The sequence below is a fragment of the Rhea americana genome, unplaced genomic scaffold, assembly GCF_003343005.1.
Source record: "Rhea americana isolate MKP2758 unplaced genomic scaffold, rheAme1 scaffold_166, whole genome shotgun sequence".
In the NCBI taxonomy this organism is placed as follows: domain Eukaryota; kingdom Metazoa; phylum Chordata; class Aves; order Rheiformes; family Rheidae; genus Rhea; species Rhea americana.
In genome coordinates this window covers 1,216,774-1,236,206 of record NW_028185772.1, presented here as the reverse complement: position 1 = coordinate 1,236,206, position 19,433 = coordinate 1,216,774, and the positions used below count along the sequence as shown (strand labels likewise).

At 39.1% G+C, this 19,433-nt stretch overlaps 1 protein-coding gene across 1 annotated transcript in view; it reads right to left on the bottom strand.

The window, feature by feature from the left end:
- Positions 1-7,579: 7,579 nt before the first annotated feature.
- The window catches only part of HNRNPU (heterogeneous nuclear ribonucleoprotein U), a 13,666-nt gene continuing 1,812 nt past the window's right edge, over positions 7,580-19,433 (bottom strand). Inside the window, exons 2-14 of the mRNA XM_085300591.1 lie at positions 19,164-19,275; positions 18,959-19,032; positions 16,358-16,497; positions 14,790-14,889; positions 13,824-13,936; positions 13,155-13,418; positions 12,783-12,902; positions 12,149-12,277; positions 11,628-11,796; positions 10,862-11,101; positions 10,214-10,416; positions 9,114-9,185; positions 7,580-8,706 (exon numbers count right to left, since the gene is read on the bottom strand). Of these exons, the coding sequence (XP_085156717.1) occupies positions 8,653-8,706; positions 9,114-9,185; positions 10,214-10,416; positions 10,862-11,101; positions 11,628-11,796; positions 12,149-12,277; positions 12,783-12,902; positions 13,155-13,418; positions 13,824-13,936; positions 14,790-14,889; positions 16,358-16,497; positions 18,959-19,032; positions 19,164-19,275 (1,790 nt within the window). The 3' untranslated portion in view covers positions 7,580-8,652. The remainder of the gene's footprint in view (positions 8,707-9,113; positions 9,186-10,213; positions 10,417-10,861; positions 11,102-11,627; positions 11,797-12,148; positions 12,278-12,782; positions 12,903-13,154; positions 13,419-13,823; positions 13,937-14,789; positions 14,890-16,357; positions 16,498-18,958; positions 19,033-19,163; positions 19,276-19,433) is intronic.

Genomic DNA, 19,433 nt, shown 5'->3' with positions numbered 1-19,433 from the left:
AGCGGCTCCACCTGACCCATTTGCACAGAGGCAGGAGCACACTCACAGTTACTGATGTGTCACCACGTGAGAGCATCTGATGTTAGGCTGGCCTATAATATGGTTGCCTTGTTCTGATAAAAAATGCACAGTTGGGGGCCCACAATCCCAGCCAACAAAATACCCAGGATATGCTACATAAGCGATTAAGGAGAAGCTAACATCCCTCCTCAGTAAAGAAATGATCAGGCTCTGGATGAGATGGCAGCAACACTGCTGAAGACAGAGCCAGTAACTGATTTACTACTGGGCAGATACGATACCACAAATGGCTGTTGTGGAGTTTTTCATAGATCCAATATATAGTAAGATGCTTTCCAACAGTCTGCTCCTCAAAATGGAGAATATGCTTTGTTCAGACAGCCCGAAGTAATCTGGAACTACCAGTGACCATTACATACTTTGCTTAAAAGATTCTTTAAAGCCCTTCAGGGTCACCCTGAAGCTATAGTGGGAAGCCAGGACAGAACTTGTTCTGCTCTCTTTCTTGATTCTGACAGTATCCAAATGTGATCTTCTTCAGTTACCCCCGCTCAACTGCCTGCTTAAAAAGGTTCAGGCCTTTCTTCCTAAACCCCATGTTGCCCCTCTGAACCACTCCCACAGACATCTTTGTACTCCAGATAACAAGATGGTCATCTCATAACAAAAAATCCACTGATCATTTTATATGCCCTTCTACTATACGCAAGCTACACTTCAGATCTTACCCCTTACCACCATCACGTGCTTTCAAGTGCATCCCCTAAAATAATCAATTATGCAGCAGCGTTTTTCTCCAAGCTCCACGTGATACAAGGAAAAAGGCGTCTGCGTGTTCTGGAGGTGGTGGGCACCATGCCCTTAATGCCCTGCTCAAGAGTAGGTGCTTCGCTCCAGCTGCTCCTTTGTGGCTCTACCTGGCCATTGAGGAGACCACACTGTCTTGTCACGGGGGATCTATGTGGGTCACAGTGCTCTTGCTTACCCACCGCACAACTAGCCAGCCTCTCCCGCGGGATAGCAATTTAGATGCAAGCAGAGCAAGGGAGGCTTGCACGTACACACGCGTGCGCACTCCCTTTCAGGAATGGTCAGTCTCTAAGAACTACAAGGCTGTGTCATGCAAACAAACCACAGGCTTTAATTAAATTGCATATCCCTGGTATGGCAGTAAATCTGACGCCAAATTTGGAAGAGTCCAGTTACTGATACAACAGAAGCACCTTCCAGCTGCTAGTCATCTCCAGTAGGATCCACGTTAGCTAGAACTTTTAAGATACAGCCGCCATCCAAGGAGGAAACTATTTGCTCCCTCTTTTTCCCCACCAGCCTTTGGTTGCTTTCAGTAGCAGAGCTTTCAGCGTTTCATTGTGGAACCTGGGAATGATGCTTACACTTGCTGAATAACACGTTATATGTAAAGAACAACTTTATTCCTGAAATCCTCTATCATCTCCATTTTCTACAATAGAATCTGCCAAGAGAAACTGTTGGAAGTTTCTATTTCCCTTTCACGGATGTTAAGTAAAACACACACACAGAGGCAGACTGCCAAATAATAGAGGAACATAAATATCCCAGGGCTCAGCCAACACCACTGCTGAAGTAACAGTAGCAGCCCCTGTCCCGAGAACGTCCAGGAGTCACCAGAGAAACTGTTTTTGGCAACATCTCCCACTTCCAGCATGTGGCCTCCACATTCCTCTGCATCTCAGAGGGAATCAGAGATTTTTCTCAACTGCCAAACCAGTGAGGTGAGAGGGACGCCGAGCCGCGCTGGGCTCAGCAGACTGCCCTGTGCACTCTAGTGCTGGATTGCAGCAACTGATTTCACCTCGTTCTTTCAGAGCAAGCAGCTTCTACTGCAACCACGTATCAGACTAAACCGTTCAGCTCAGATACCGGAAGTCTGCATAGTGCTCAGTGTGCCCTGCTCTATAAGGGGGATATTTCTCTTCTTTTTACAAAAAGGAGCTTTCAATTTCTTACAAAAACTACAAGGAAAGAATGTCTTAGTTCTGGAGCACAAGTATATTTTTGTAACATTAGTATGTTTTCTGATATGCAAGTATTAAAGTAGTTTCTAGTTGCTTTATCACAATTTTCTCTGAGCTCTCTCAGAACAGGCAAAATACACAAGATATAGGCGCTTGACTTACTGTTTAGCAATTTAATAAATGACTTATTTTTATTACAGCATAGCTGCTTGTACAGCAGCTATTTATATAAAAATTGCATGTACAATAGAGGCTAGGAACCAACTAACTGAATAGCAGCCCTGCTGAAAAGGATAGAGCTTACAATGGATGCCAAGTTGAACACAGGCCAACAGAGTGTTCTCACCGCACGTAAGGCAAACCACATACTAGGCTGCATCGGGACCTATGGGGCCGACAAATCGAAGGTAGTGCTTGTCTCCCTCCATGTGACACTGCTGAGGCAGCACATGGATTTCTCCTGTTCAGCTTTAGGCCTCTTGGTCATGAAGGATGTTGAAAATCTGGAGAAAGTCCAGCAAAGAGCTGCCAAGGCACTCAGAGGCCAAGAGCATGTCCTCTGGAGGAAGGTGGAAGGAGCAGGACTCGTCTGAGGAAGAGCAACTATAGCATGATCTAACAACTGCCTAAAACTACCTGCAGGAGAGTTACAAAGACGGAGCCAAACTCCTCTTAGCAGTGGCAGATAATGTATCAGGGGCAGTGGCCACAGACCCCAGCTTGGGAGGTTTGGACCAGGCAGCAGGGCAAATGTTTTTACTGAGAGGGCAGTACAGCACCGGAATGGGCTGCCCAGAAAGGTTGCATAATTTCCATCCTTGCAGGGTTTCAAGATTCAGCTAGTCAAAACCACAGCTGAGTGGATCGAGTGCTAGTGACAGTCCTACTTAAGTGGGAGGCTGGGCCAGATCATCTTCTGAGGTCCCTTGTGAACAACACATCCACAATCCTGTCGTCTACTGGGAAATTGCCCAAGATCCAAGGCAGAAGCCACAGGACACAGTGCGGACGACTGACAACACAAATCACAGTCTGTTTAGTTTTCAAAGAGTTAAATCCATAACGATAAAGTACGCAGAACTGCTCGCAGGCTGCGCTAGAGCTCTGCGTGTGCTCTCGTAGCAGCTGGAATACGAAACAGAACAGAGGGAAGCTCACAACGCAGGCTCSGTCAGACTCGCAGCCTGCACCTAACGCCGGGCTGCTGTATGCAGACCTGCTTGCTCAGGTCTCTGCTAGCTCAGCTATCTCCAAATCTTGCTTCACAGAACAATGTAAACAAGTCCTAAGTGTCATTTCTTCTAGAAAAAAAAATGCCTCCAGCTCATCTTACTCTTTTCCTCTCCCCCATCTCTTACTACCTTCTTACCACAAAGGCAAAAGTCCTTTTATAATACAAGGGCTTATCTTATCAACTTAACAGCCCCACGAAGCTGAAAGTTCACCCGAGCCTTTTGAAAACACAGATTTAACCTGTTTCTGAATAGGGTAGATGTAGAAAATAAAGAATATCAGGGCTTTCATATGTCTCACATTTGGAAAACACTGGTATTTTAAGCATGCAATTACACCTAAGGAGTTTTTTAATATTATTCTGACCTCTTTTAATGATAAAACTTTGTCACATTTCTGCACCATTTCAGAACTGGTCCTGGAACACAGACATCTGATCCTAGCTAAGGGAGGAGTAACACTGAGAAAACAAGTATCCTTTCAGTCCTTGTGTGCTAACCAAGAGGTAGTTCCAATAAAGTTATTTACTGTGAACTGCATCTTCTTTGGCACTACCAAGTCATAACATTTTTCTAAACATGACAAAGTTTGAGGAAAACCTGGCTAAGCTCCCTTACTCATCATTTCAATTTCAGTAACTTTTAGGATCAATATTATTGTGTGGATCAAAGACTTCCTACTAAACTAGAAATGAAAATAAAAAGCTTTTCTAAAATACTAGCACTGGTAAACAATGACTAACATCCATATCATCTGCATGAGAAAGTTAATTTTACTAGGTTTGTTTTGCCTTTTTTTTTTAAAAAAAAAAAGGAATTACAATATTATTAAGCATTTAGCATCTTTTTAAACAGTAACTGTGTTTATGCAGTTGTTTATTCATTGCCAAATCTTCCTGCCACTCCCAGTACTGGCAGAAAGACAAACTCAGGCAAGAGTCCAATCTAGATTCACTTCTGGCCAAGTCCCTATTTCAGCTGACTGATTCCATACAACTGTTAGCCCTGGAAAGGCTCATTGCACCAGAGGAGACAGCTGGTGCCTCAGTCGCCGAGCAAAGGGGGAAAAGCCGCACAGCACTAATAACTAACCTGCAGTTAAAATAAAAACATCCCCCGCCCCCCATCCAAACGGTGTCACTTTGTCTAGGATTAGGAGAACTCTGCCTGACAAAACAAGGTGCTTCTCTAACTTCACAAGGGGTTTTAATGCTCGAGCTACAAAGCAGCTCTTCTGAATTCCCACTCCCCTTTTCCAGCATTATTATTTTCTTGAGGGGAGGGAGGGGGGGCATCCTATAGCTGTCCCCACCCTCCATAGTCTTTCAGGCTAAAACTGTTCAAAATAGACTTACTTTGATTTCATTTGTTCAAAATTAAGGTGTAGGCACACTCTTCCACTTGTGAGAGCTCAGTTTTTGGCTTTTATATGTTGAAGTAGTATTGAAGCAACTCCTGTCCTTTTATAATACTCTGTTTGATTTCTTGTGGCTTAGACTGCAGCTATGCTTTTAGAAAGCATTGACCTAGTTTCTAAAAGGTCATGATTAAAAAAAATCTTGTAAGATGGCTTCATCAGCTACTTCTATTAAAGATGCAAGTAAAACATTATTACAGTAATGAGATAAGGAAAAAAAAAAAAAAATCTTGTAAGTGGCTTTTACCAGCTACTTCGATTTTTTTTTTAAGTAAAACATAATAGACTAAATAAAGAAAGAAAAAAAAAAAAAAAAAGAAGAAGTGGCTTATACCACCTAGGAAGATTTTTTTTTTAATGCAAATGTCATGGCCTGCATGTAGCATTGCCAAAGTACTAGTTAATGAATTCCAATATCAGGAAAAAATAGGGGGTCAAAGGAGACTATTTTCTGAAAAATCTCTTGGTGATCAGGAATTATTCTTAACACACACCAGAAGTGTGTCCCATAACTGAAGTACGATTTGCATTGCGCTCCCACGCACGCACACGCATGCCAACACCACTGCTCAGCACTTCCTGCGCAGCACCCGAGCAATGCAACACCGCCCGCCAGAAGAGCCGGCTCACCAAGGCCGACAGCCTGGATTTGGGGACGAGGACTTTCACAGGCCGTTTCAGACCACGAGCTGGCCCTAACACCCCGCACCCGAGGGCCCACACCGAGCCCCCACATCAGAGGGGGCTGCAGCACGTTTTTAGCCTGTTTTCCTCCGCGCAGTCTCTCCTTTGTAAGCCCCTAGGACAGTCTCCTGCCAGTACCACAGTGTGCCAGGAAAGTACCTGCAGTTCCACTGTCACCCGGCACTATGCAGCCAAGTCTTGTGTATCCCAGCTACTGCTGCTAACAAAGCCAGAACAACTCTTTCCCTCCCCCCCTCTCCCCCATGGGAGCTCCCTTGCATAGACCTGTCTGCTGCCTGCAGCTGAAGTACTCATGGGTCCATTAGGCAACATAACATGGCTATGACCTCACTGTTTACATGGAGGGGATTTAAGCAACTTATCTGAAAAGGACTTCAGAAAAAAATAAAAAAAAATATATACTGGTAGCAACCTATTACTACTACTGTTGATTATGGATGCACACACATAATTTGACACTTCCACGGCTACCAGACCAGCCCTAAGGCTCCCCAGGTCTGTACTTCATAACAGAAGTCTGTTGTACCTCACCAGCATCCGCACCACCGCCGCCAGCAGTGCAGCTGCTGTAGTATGGGTGCTTTTTCTTCCATGTAAACAACCCCTTCTGAGCCTGCTAAAGTTACTCAATATGCCAGACAGCCAAGCCCTCTCATTTTGATAACATACAGCTGTGCTTCTCTTGTAGTTCTCTAGCCATCAACTAGAACTTCTCACTGCCATTTTAAACACAAAATGCAATTTTCATTTTTTTGGATTATTGGTAATTTTCTATGTAAATGCAAGCCATTTTCACATACCAAGTACCCTCTGTAATGGAATAGGATGAAATAAAGGATTTTTTTTATGGATAGATCCAGGCTGAACAAAGCCTCATGAAAGTGAGGTCTCTGTTTTACTGTAATAAATACAAACAAAAAGTAGGGAAAAGACAAGTATTTTGATTCTTGTCTTATTTCATAACTAAGTGCGCCTCATGTTTATGTTAAGACTCAGAAACTGTTATCAAAGCAGCTTTTCTTATATAGAAATTTTTTAGTAGAAACAGAAATTCCTTGTAAGACACCTACTGCCACAAGCTGAAAACGAAGGGTTGTATTGTTTTTTTTAAAAAAACATCACACCTCAAAGAATTAAACAACTCCCCCAGACTTTTGAATTAAAATACAAACTTTACAACCACATAGTAAGTGTAGGCTCTTATATTTCAGTTTAAGACTATTTTATAGAGTACCAAAATAAGCAAAGGATCAGCACTCCATACAAAGTGTTAGCTCTTGGGAGGAGGGTAGGGGGAGGAAGAAATTCAAATTACACTACAATTTTCTGCAAATCTAAAGAAAATTCCATTTCAGCAAAACAGGTTCAGATTTCCTGTATTTCTAGTTCATTAAATAGTGTTTCTTTAAAGACAATTTACACTTGTTCAGAGGGATGACTTAAAGCAATATTAACAAGGAGGTGGTGCTGTGAATGTTTAATGTCAATATGCAGTATGGATCGGCTATAAAGGCTAGAAGAGCAACACAACTATATCTTTACTTCCAAAGACTATTAGAAATTGACTAACATTTGAAAAAAAATTCAAGCACAACTACATTAACTCTACATCTACACTGCTACTGGTAAGCCTCTGCTAGTCTGCACACTGCCAGGAGGAACTCAGCACACAAACCCAGAAGTCCAGATCCTGGCAGTAACATGCATGTTCACATGTATACCATAACTTCAATTTATGACAATTATGTCTTCCCTGTCTTTTATGGCATTAAAATGCAAGTTGTTAGCTAACATTGCCACTACAATTTTACAAAAGCATATACCTGAACAAAATAGCAGTTAAAACAAATCTGAAGTCTGTTCAATTCTGAAATTCATTCTTTGTGACACCCTCCTTCTGTCCTATTCCCTTTCCAGTCTTTCCTCACTAATTTCTATTTTACAATAAATAGTGGATTTACATGATGCATAAATGCAACTCAAGTCTTTTGCCCTACACATATAGCCATGTTAAATTGTGAGATTATACATGTGATATCTCTAACAGAGCAACCACCAGTTTAGATTTTTAAAGAAACACAAGTATTTCAGCATGTACATAGTAATGAGTTTTAACTGTCCAACATCATTTGTTTTTATACATTCTCTTCCTCTTTAGAGGCTTAAAGGGATTTTAGACCTTGATGGCAACAATCCCAAAACAAGAGTAAAATGAATTTATTTTATTGCAAACAAATGTCTAGAGTTAAATTTCTCCACCCACTTTCTTTAAAGGAGAAAAGGAATCAGCAGGCTAAGGAGATACACCCATTTGAGAATTGACATGATTAAAAATTAGATATAAAATGGGTGACTCACAGTTTCATTAGCTTACAAAATGGTGGAGTAACTACTACAAGCACACTAGGTATACAGTATTTTGTAGGGAAAGGGTTATACAGACACACAGCTAACTTCATATAGATCCCATTAGACAACTGGATTTACAACAAGTTTTGTTTAATAAGAAATGGGCAAAGCCAGCTTCTTTTCAGAATCAAAATGCAGAACAAATGGAAAAGAAATTATGGTGTTGTACCTTCACAAGTTTGAGCCTCCACAAATAATGCAACCAAGTTTTACAACTTTAAGAGCTTCTACATACACTCCACCTTCACTATTCAGCTCCAGGTTTCCTCTTTGCCCCAACATCTTATTGAATTCCAAATGTTACAAAAAAGTCCTAGTTATTGCCAGAAACTTTTACCTCCCCCTCCTCCCCTCCCCACCCAGAAGCTTCACAGAGACGATGGAGTGTAATACGGAGCTTTACATAATCTCATGATATTCATGAGGGCTACTAAGGAGTCTCTATACGAATCTGGTTGCTAACATTTCTGTCATATTGTGACATGACTCACGACTGTTTCTTAGAAATTGGGGAAAAGGGGAAAAAGGAGAAAATTCTTTAATAAAAAGACACCAGGTACAAAGCAACGTTTTACTTTTGTTGTGGTAAAAAAAAAGTCACATTTTACAGATAAAATGTAGAACCCTGAAATACTGACACATTCTCTTATCGTGCACAATGCTGAGGTTCTCTTACGAATCACTTTAAAACTGCAATTAAAAATGTACAAAAAAAGAAAAGAAAAAAAAAATCAACCCACAAAGCTTCTAAAAAAGGAACCCGCAGGCACTTCCTCTTGTGGAATGTTTAAAAAGTTAGCCTACTAAAGAAAACAGTCGACTTCTTGTGAAGGTTTTGGAGAAATATGTATCAGTTCATTTATTTGGGTATTCAATAATATCCTTGGTGATAATGCTGACTCCATGGCTTCTGACCCCAGAATTGCTGCAATAAATGGATAAATAGTTAATTAAGAAGTATGACCTTGATGTGATTACAGTTTATTTTTTAAAAAAAAATATCTAGTTTCCCTGGAGCATATGACTAGAGGCCTCTCAAATAGCTGTAAGTTCTTAAACAACTGAAGGCAGTTAAACTGAGTGCACTTCATAGTACTAATGTGAAGCCAAATACTACATACCATTAAGACTGATAAGTCATAGCTGAAATTTGATACACCAAGACCATCAAGCCAGATTAAGTTTTAGAGACAACTATTTATAGCAACGTTACCTGGCTAATACAAAATTCTGCTATCCAGTTTATTACGCACCCACTTTAATTACTTCAGATAGCATTCTGAAATACTCAAGTTAACAATTAATAAACAGAAAGTTTAAGTTACTACTTACACCCTGCTGCCACTGGTTGTAGCCCTGAGATTGGTTTTTGTAGCCACGATTATTTCCCCGTCCTCTGAAGTTCTGTAAGACAACAGTTTTGAACTATTTCATCTACACAGATTTTTTCTATAAATATACTAATGCCGGTATTTCTATTCTTACCAAAACATGACATATCATACATACAAGCTTTCCAGTATAAGGTATCAGATCTAGTATTACCACACAAAGTACTGAGAGTCTCTACCTCCAAGCAGCTGCTTCTTAAACATGGGGCAAAACCCTTCAAATAAGCCAGCTCAATAAACTGCTGCTGACTATGGTCTGGAAGCTGACTAATCCAGTTTTGACTCACCCTGTTTCCAGCTGCTAAACTGCACCAGGACAACTAAAAATACAAGAGCTTGGCTATTTTTAGTTAGGAAAGGCTGTAGTTGCTACAAGGATGTTATCTGATCAGACAAAAGGATATGGGTCACAGAACTGAGGAGAGAAGAGCTAGCTCACGAAACTTCAAATAAAACCTATGGTACCAAGAAAACACCTTGATACAAGCAGATAAAACACTGCTTTTCTTCTGTTTATCAGTATTAGATGAACCTGAGGAATGTTTATTAGCTTGGGCTCCATCTGCTGGCTCTTCAGTAATCCATATTTCATATTTTACATTTTCAAGTATTTCCACCGCTACCCATTAGTTAAGATGGAAGACAAACACCCAGTTTGGCATTTCATTTTGAAATTACACCTGAGCATTTGCATCTAGATTAACTGCATCTAAATTAATTGCAAAATGCAACCCTAGCCTCTCAGAGGCCTAAAACAGAAGCTGGTTGCTACTTTACCTCCCATGGAGCACAAGCCCTGAAAATCTTCAGATTTAATAGGCCAGAGAAATAGTCTTAATGTGGAACCACCATATCAGCACTAGCTCTTTTCAGGTGCTCTTCAGAACTCTAGGCACTTGCGGTTAGGCCTTTTGTTATGGGATTAGCATATTAACAGTCATGTTTGCTGCTACCCATTAGTAACAAACTTTTCATAAAACGTTGTCCCAAGTACTGTAGTTCAACTAAAAAAAAAAATCCCCCAAAAAAAGCACTCGTTACCTGGTTGTAGTTCCCTCTGTTGGGCATTCCACCTCTGTTATAGTTTCCTCTGTTTGAGTAGCCACCTCTGCTTGGAAAGACAGGGCCACGAGGATAGGGATAGCCAATTGCACCGCTGCTGCCACCGCCACCACCACCACCTCCACCACCTCGCTGAGGCATATTGCCTCCCCTCCTGTTGTATCCACCACGATTGCCAGGGACTGTAAGGGAAAAATTGCTTGAATCAAGTAATTGTTATTCTGAAAGATAATCTTCACATTGAAATTATTTAATAATTGTATAGAAATGAAGACACTCAAATTCAGCACTCTCCTCCCCCCCCAAGCCTGGTTGTGAGTCTGGTCAGTAATCAACACTGATTTAATTATGCAAAAGATCGCTAATACAGTGTGGTACACAAGTAAGCACCAAACCTAGGAAAGCCACACAAATACCATAATTTCAGATTTGGAAAGAACTGGTGACTCACTTTTGACTTTTAGAAGTAACTTTGCAATAAAGGTCAAGGTATTAAACTTATCTGAGTTGAAGTCAAGGTTCCCACAACATAGTGACTGGACTTCAAATGCTACCAACGTTTTTTTTTTTTAAAAAAAAAAAAGCAGCAGTGATGTCCAAGGCTTACAGGCTTATTTCTAGGCTCACCTCCTCCTCTGAAGTTCCCACGCATGTTAAATCCTCCACGTCCTCTCTGACCTCTATTAAATTGATTTTTATTGCTCTTTTTGTTCTTCTTTGAGCCAGTGTTCTGTTTCTTTTCCGGTGGAAGAGATTTCTTACTTTCTTCTTTGTATTGTTCCAAGAGCTTCTGAGCTTCTTCTTTTTGCAACTCTACATAGATTATTTCATCAAAACATTCTGCTACCTCTGGCAGTGTGAAGTTCCCTATGATTGCAAAAACACTGAGTATTCAGCATCTCCATTCAGCAATAATTAAAGATGTATTTAGCCACCTTTCTCCCATTCTTCCTCCCACTCCCTGCATACCCAACACACAGGGACAAAATTAAGTAACTTCAACATTTAAGAAATGCAAGAGTGACAAAAGAAATAAATGTGTCTCCAAGGAGTTGCCAGTATTGTTCCAAACCTTGAAAACATTCTGCCTGCATCTTTTTTTTTAAACCTCCACTCAGAGTACCAGTTTCTGCCAAATATGTCACTTATATAGGGCACTTTATGCCAAGACAGCTTTGTGCATCTGCATGAAGCATATCAGCATAACTGAGTAGTGTTAAGGACTGCAGCAGAGGGAACACAATATAGTGTTGTCCTACAAGTTACAATAGTCTTCCAGTTTTGCTTAAGTAAGACTGTTTAAGATAACGTGATTTTTAAACTTCAGATTTACTTAAATCCTTTAAACAGATACTCAGCATCCTAAAACACAGTATAGGATTATGTTCCATGCCTTTCATTTTGAGAACTGCATGCTCTGGAAGATCTTTTCCCTCCACCTCTGCCTTCTTTTGTGTTCTTTGCTTGTAGTCTTCATCTTTTGGGCAAACAACAACTGCTTTGCGCTGGAAGCCTGCAAACAGGCACATTTTTCTCCTCTGCGCAGCTGCAGACACATTTGTCTGAAAAAAATGCAGTAACTTACTACACGTAGCTGTCATTGTAAGAGTTAAGGAAGTCAACTTATGGTGTATAGACTTCACCTCTACAAGAGCTTGCAATGAAGTTTACAAATAACTGGACATAAAGATGTTGCATAATGCAAAAGTTACAATCTCATATTCAAGTGTTAAAATACTACTCCTCCCACATCCCATAAATCCAGAGAAGTTCAGATAAAGCATTTGTAGTAATAATGAGTGAAAGTCATCACATGAAATTAACAACTGCTATTAGAATGCAACTTTAATCCCATTTAATTACTGCACTATAGCCTATAATGTTTCCTTAACAGTTTTTCACTGAAGCCTCTACCTGATCCAAAATGAAATTCCGCTTCTTACGAGCTGCAATCTCAATGAACTTTCCAAGACACTGTGGAGCTCTCTGCAACAGTGTGTTAAGTTTTCCGGTGTCTGCCATCTGCCGCTTAAAACCTGCAACCTACAGAAAAGTTTCCCAGAGTTATAGCAGCCCTGATACATGTGGCTGCCATTTTCCTTTGCTAAATGCTTTTCATCTGGCTTCAAGGATTCTTAAAGTCAAGGCAATGACTACAAACTCATCTAACTGAAATTCCCAAAGCCTTCACAAAATATGCATCTTTATAAACAAAGAATACAGGTGGAGCAATACAATTCTAAGACACAATTCTAAGATACTATTGAGACAAAGCTGCATATGCTGTTCTAGAGACAGCGACATAAACAGAAATTGAAATACCTGAACAGCAGCAGCGTTTCTTACATAGCACCACAAAAACTTTACAATTCTGCTGTGTGCAAGAAGTAATTCAGTAAGACTAAATCTTTAATCTTCACTAATGGTCAAGTAACTAGAAGCTGCTTCTTATGTGTATATACAAAAAATGGCCTAGGAGCAGAAAAATCCTCAGATTTACATAAAGTGTGTAATATATCAACAAATGGGAAGTCACATTACCACTTACCATCATTTTGTCCATAATAGTATTTGTCCCAAGAATGTTGTATTTCCCAGGATTTGCTGCTGCATGTTTGGTAACCCAGGTAGTCTTGCCTGCTCCAGGCAAGCCAATCATCATCACCACCTATTACGACAAATTATGTATTTGGAATACTCATTCAATTTTTCTTTAATACTCAAAAGAAACTTTGCCACACTTATGCCAGCAAGCCCAATTAAAATAGCAAATACTGGTAGTGGGAGAAGTCATAGGAGAACTGTCAATGCTATTCTCTAAACAAAAAGGTCACATGTTGTACAGCAATATGCTTACATGAATGCCACTGCTTTTGTCCATCTGCCTCTACTATTTTGAGATAATAAACAAGAACCTCACCTCACAGTCTTTCTTTTGTTCGGGCCCCTTTGGTCCTCGGACCCTATCCTCCAGGGGGACCTTCTGGATGAAGGTATACTCTTCAGGTACAGGAAAGTAAGGTTCATCCTTCTGACCAAAGTTGAACTCAACTGCACAGTTATGGCAAAGAACATGTGGGAAGAGTGGTCGCCCATCAAGGACTTCCTTACTTATTTTGAATGCCACACCAAGCTCTTGTCCATTCTTGGAATATGAGAGTTCCACTTCATCACCATCAAAATTCTGTTTTTCAAATAAAGCATTAGTTTGTTTGAAATTACTCACCTCATAATAAAAAAATCATATTAGTAATTACACTGTATTAGCTCTATTCACTCAAAGTTCCTCTGTAACACTGTTATAATTCCTTAAAAGCATCCTCTTGAAGTGAGTGACTGTCAGCGATGACAGCTTTTTTTATATATATAAAAAAAAAGGCTTTAAAGACATTTGTCTATGAATATGCAATCTTAAAACCTTGACAGCAGTCCCTGTTGATTATGCATGTTATTTCTGCCTCTTCCCTACATTAAGCAACTTGTCCTGCTCCAAGTTTTTATAGATCCCATTTACCCCTTCTCACACCACAGCAGCTTGAAAAATTCAAGTTTTTTTTCCCCCCAGGAGAAAATATAAGTGAAAACTTACAGCAAAACATCCAATCACATCATTTTCATCAAACTTCTCACCAAAATCTTCAGTCTCACAATTGCATGTCTTTATTCCTTTTAGAGAATATCCGTACGAAAATTCTTCTTCACCTAAAGAAATGATTTTAACTAAAAGTATGTAGTTTGTCCAACTTTCATGAACAGTCACTTTACAACTACTTAAATACACTGATATTCAGAATGCTTTTATTTATGCCAGAACAAGCTCTGACCACCAGAACAACTATTGTTCATTCTTTTAAGAACTTAACACTCTCACTTAGTATCAAGCAGCAGTGCTGCCCCCTTCCCAGGTTTAAGTGTCTTATGCTACTGGTTCCAGATTCAGTTTTGCATAAAGCTAAACTGCTAGATAAAGAAAACATGAGTAAGTAATTTTTGAAGTCTTAAGACCTGCTTATGCCTTCATACACTTGTAATATAAGTATCTGGGTAGGTTTTACAGATTAATCTTGAGTAGCACCTAACTCTCCCCATCTTATAGGCTGGGACAGCTGATAATGAAGGTAACAAGAAGTGTCATGAAGCTGAGGAGGAACTTAAATACTTGACAAGAAAGCTGCTCATGTTAAGAACATAACAATTCATTCACATTCCCCACAAAGGAGCATCTCAGCAGCATGTATTGGTTATCAATACTGTAATGAACAGTTTCAATACATCTTCCTAGCCACTTTCAGAAATGTGGATTCTCCCCTGCCCCCCCGAGAAGGGTACTTTTCCAGAAAAATTCTTATACAGCTGGTCTTACATATTTTTAAAAAAATCCTCTTCCTAACAGCTTTTTTGATCCCAAAGATGCACCTTCTCTCATTGTGTCCAATAAACAGTTCAAGTCAAGACTGCTTTTTGAAACAGCTGGACTACAAAGTTTTTCTTAATGTGCTTAAGAAATGAGAACTTCAACCACAAACACAAAAATAACCAAATGTTTAAATCTTACCGAGCAACATTCCACTTGTGTTCAGTGACCAGCCGACTCGCACTTCGTGTATGTCAATGTCTTTTGTATACAGGTGTTTAACAGGAATCTTTTCTGTAACCTATTTTTAAATCATTCATTAAAAGGTATGTAGCATTAGACTCCAACAGGAGGGAAACACAAAGGTAACATCTGGAACCTTTGTACTTTGTTTCAATCCTTGCTAAGTGCAAGTAATTATCTTCAGCAAAAATGAGGCATGCTGAAATTAAGCCCTGTGGAATCACAGGTCAGTCACTAAATATTTACATCAATTGACTGAGCAATGGAGACACAATGTATCCTGCAACTTCAATCAAAGCATTTAGTCACAGCAGTCCCTGTTAATGGCAAGAAAATTGAATCTTTCTGAGATCATATTAAAATTACATATGATAGGATATACATTTTTAAACATTGCCATAATACTGAGATTTAGCAATGAATTACTTTGCCAATAAAATGTGGTATGTGAAAAACTTGTTTTAGAAAGACCTAGGAAAATATCATACTCATCCTTTTCCACAGTAAGTAGTTTTCTGGGCAAGTTGCCAACTTCCAAGCAACATAAGCAGAGTCAAAAAAAATCCCACCAAAAGCACTGGAATCTATAGGCAATCTGCTACTTTTTACCTGCTTTAGGTCACTTTGGTAAAATTTGCAAAAAAAAAAAAAAAAAAAAAGACCAGTATCCCAGTGTCTCCATAACTGTTCGAGTCAGGTGACCCAAGTGAAACTGATTTGAAAGTGAAGAGGAAAAACAATGACATCAGTTTCCTTTCACTGGCCTTCCAAAGTTACAAGTACCAACAGAGACAGAAATTGCTCAGTGAAAAGTGGAAAAAGGGAATCGCTACCCACTCCTTGTGGCAGTGGTTAGATTGGAAAATACTGGAGGAACAGAACAGAGTAAGCACGTATATGCATAGGCATATCATGTGCAAGAAGGCTTAAACATTGTTAAATCAACTTCTGCACCTTCCATTTTTGCCCCTTCAGTGAATGGGAGAAGTCTGATTATTCCAAGACTGTTTCTCTTTTCCATTTTTCTCCTTTAGAACTCTTACTCTCAGAATTTCATATTCATTATGCATACAAGTTATAGAATTATCCAGGTTGGAAGGGACGTCTGTAGGGAGGGTGTGGGAGTGTTCACATGCATATTCTAGAACCTTCAGAAAGTACCAAACTTTGATTAGCAAGTACCAAAATTCATCAAGTCTCAACACAGTAGGTACCAACAGAAAACTCTTGGTTCAAAAATTAAGACCAGAAGTTGCACATTCCACACAAATGCAAGTCCTTTTTTTTTTTTTTTTTTGAGAAAGTCCATGTAAGAGGAAGAGGTTTTGCTAATTAAGATGTCTTTTATTGAGAATACTTTCACATGCCCAGAATGGAAGACCTTCTAAAAGCTCTTGTAGTCTATTCACCTGAATAGGTTGCAATTAAATAAAGAAAATTTGGATTGAAAGAAAATAGAGAAGAACGAACAGTGTTATGTTCAAGCACACAGAATGACCTCCCACCAAAACATCAGTCTAACTCACCTTCATCTCAAAGCAGACTTTGCCTTTAGAAACTCCATAGGAGGCTCTTCCTCCAGCCCAAAGAAAAGCAAAGCTTTCCATGGTCAGAGAGGAAGCACTAAACCGGTCTCTTGAGATTTTAAAATGCAGGTCACAGTTATCTGTTAACATAAAAATCATTGTTTACCCTATTACGAAATAAAGTATGACTGTCTTATGCAGTAAAGGCAATTTCAGTTTTCAAAGGTGCAAACCTCCACTGATTTTGAGACAAACTGCTCGTGTCTGGCAAGTGTTCAGTATCTTTCAGGAGATCAATTGTATGAATGCCTAGATAAATCTGAAAGTTAGCCAGCATTTCCTAGGTGCCATCTTCACTCTGTCCCAAAATTCCTATCAAATTTTTGATTTCTGCAGAAGCACCTAGAACAGAGACTTATTTTGACTAAAGTGGCTAAATTCAGCTCTTCTATTTGAACTTTATTAGCCAGTTACCTGAGACATTCCAGCACTATGGAAAGTGCTCTTCAGATTTACTAGATTTTATATTTTCTTATTCCCTTGTGCAAGTCTAAGGGCAGCTAAGAAATAATTAGAAAGATAAGTGCTTTTGTTTAAGTATTGACAGTAGCAATACCTTTGGTGAATACCACGATTTAGCAAGTCCAATTAGATTAAACCAATTAAAATAAAGCCTGTTAAGTCAAATGCAGGTAGCGCGAGCAGGCAGAATGTGACAAGACAGCCTCCTTCACATAAGAAACATGATCTGCACTATGAATTTGCCTATCACTCTAAGTGAATCCTAGAAACATAAGTAGAACCTTTGCTTTAATTACATCTTCAGAGTTGAAGCACCATGAAATTTCAAGTTATTCTTCTGGTAGCTTTCAATATGGCAATTCAAAATAGCAATATGACGTGCAGCATATAGCCCTTGAATTCCCCAAGAGCTAGGGATCCACAGAAGCAACTCCAAACCTACACGACAGTTACAAACAAGGTTTAAGGTTAGCAAGCAGTGAATATCTTCTGCTCAGTGGGAAAAAAAAGGAAAAGAAAACAAAACAAAACAAAAAAACTCTGCATGCTACCCAATTACAAAAAAATGCAGTTTCCTCTTTATTACTGGAAATGCTTACAAACAACATCTTGTTTTGTTTGCATAAAACCATCTCTAGTTACAACTGCAGTATTTGACTCAAGTGTTTTCTCAATGGCTTTATTTGCTCTTCATGCAAGGACTAAAAGTAACACACCTAAGAAATCCATTTGGTGCAACTTACTTTTAGAATAACAATGGAAACAGAATTCTAAGTTATAGCCTCCTTACCAAATGCATGTATTAAAGCACTTACCAGCACTAAACCTCTTATGTCTGGATCAGTACAGTCCAGACAAGAGAGAGAAAGGCTGTTACGCAATTCAATCTTAAAGTTACAATTGATTCTGTGCTACGAGCAGCCTGAAAACACTTCAAACTAAACTGAAAAATTTGTTTGTCCAAAGTAATCAAACTTCAACATTTTTAGTATTATTTCTAGTAGAAGTGATGGTCTTTCTGCATTCAGAATTAGCTACTAGTCACAGTTATTTGGCAAATCAGGAGTTCCTACAAAGGTAACTCCCCACCAAGAAGCAATCATTTAGAAATCAAAAGATAATCAACTTGAGATTTCGTTACCAAAGGGTCAAACGTAGCACATTCAGCAATTTATGAGGCTGCAAATTCATGCCTCCTTCCACATCAAAGTATTTCTCAGGAAGAAAAAAAACTGAAACAGCTACCAAATATGATAAACCTAAAATTTAAGGTTTCCCTCAACTGCACTATTAAGTTAGTACTTTGTGTATTCAAGTCCAGTAACTCTGCAGTAATTCCTTATACTTACCCCCAAGAACACAAGTGTAAATTAAACCAAGCCCTGAAGTAGTCATGATTACAGTAACATCTATAATCTGCTTCAAAAAAACCCAGTTCTTATGTAGTTCTCACGTCCTTTGAACCAGTTCTCTCTGCCACACCATTTGCACACACCATCTACCCCTGCACCCTCCCAGACTGCACGAATGAAGCATTTTCCAGGTTTTACTCCTTTTCTTTTGAAGTTTATTAGAAATCAGAAAAAATCTACATTGGATTGGCGCTGAAGAGGGCCTCTGCAAGTTATGCACAAAGCTTACTCCAGAGATTGTACTACCTTAACCTTCTACTGTTTCTTCCTGAAACTTATTGAAAATGTTCACGTGATACATATATATATATATGTATGTCTTTTTTAAAAAATTAGTTTCTCATGACTCAAGCTGTTTTTAGTGTGATTTATGCTTACTATATATTGGTACAGTTTAGTTTACATACCTAGTGTTTTCTTTCTTCAGAAAACCATATGGTACTACATATTTCTTGGAAAAACCAAGTTTATAATTGTTAACATGAATACCTATGCACCCTTTTGTTGTTTTCTTATATTGAAAGGGAGCAGAAACACTCATTTTTTAAAAAATTACTTAGTAACGAAAGTCAAACAAGGGATCTGCCCTGCATTTCAGAAAGTGTAGTTTTAGGCTTAAAAGTATACCACTCCATCTTCCAGAGTACAGGAAAACATGTTTACTCACAAGTATCAAGACAAACCACTGTGTCATCAAAATGTTCATCTTCTTCTTCAACAGGTGGTTGAGGGGACTTGGCCCTGAAGAAGGGAAGGAGAAAAAAAACAGGAAAAAAAAAGTTGTTGCTGGTGGTATTTTAGTAGTGGTACAGGAAATATTTCCTATACCTTCTCGTTCACAAAATGCTGCCCAGCATTGGAGATTTCCTTACCTGCTGTACTTATTTTCTTCAATGTACTCAAAATATCCACGGCCATGATCTTCACGTGGTCTCTTTACTCCCCTCTTTTTCTCACCAGGTTTTTGTTCCGTTTTAGCATCTCCTGTAATACAGTTAACATTTTATTTAATAAGACAATTCACTTAGCTAAGAATAAAGCCATCCACAACGTTTCCAACTTTGGAAACTGGAAGAAAACCCTCAGCAACAAAGAGCAAGCAGTAGCAGGTCGGCAGGCTTTTTTTTTTTTTTTTTTTTTTT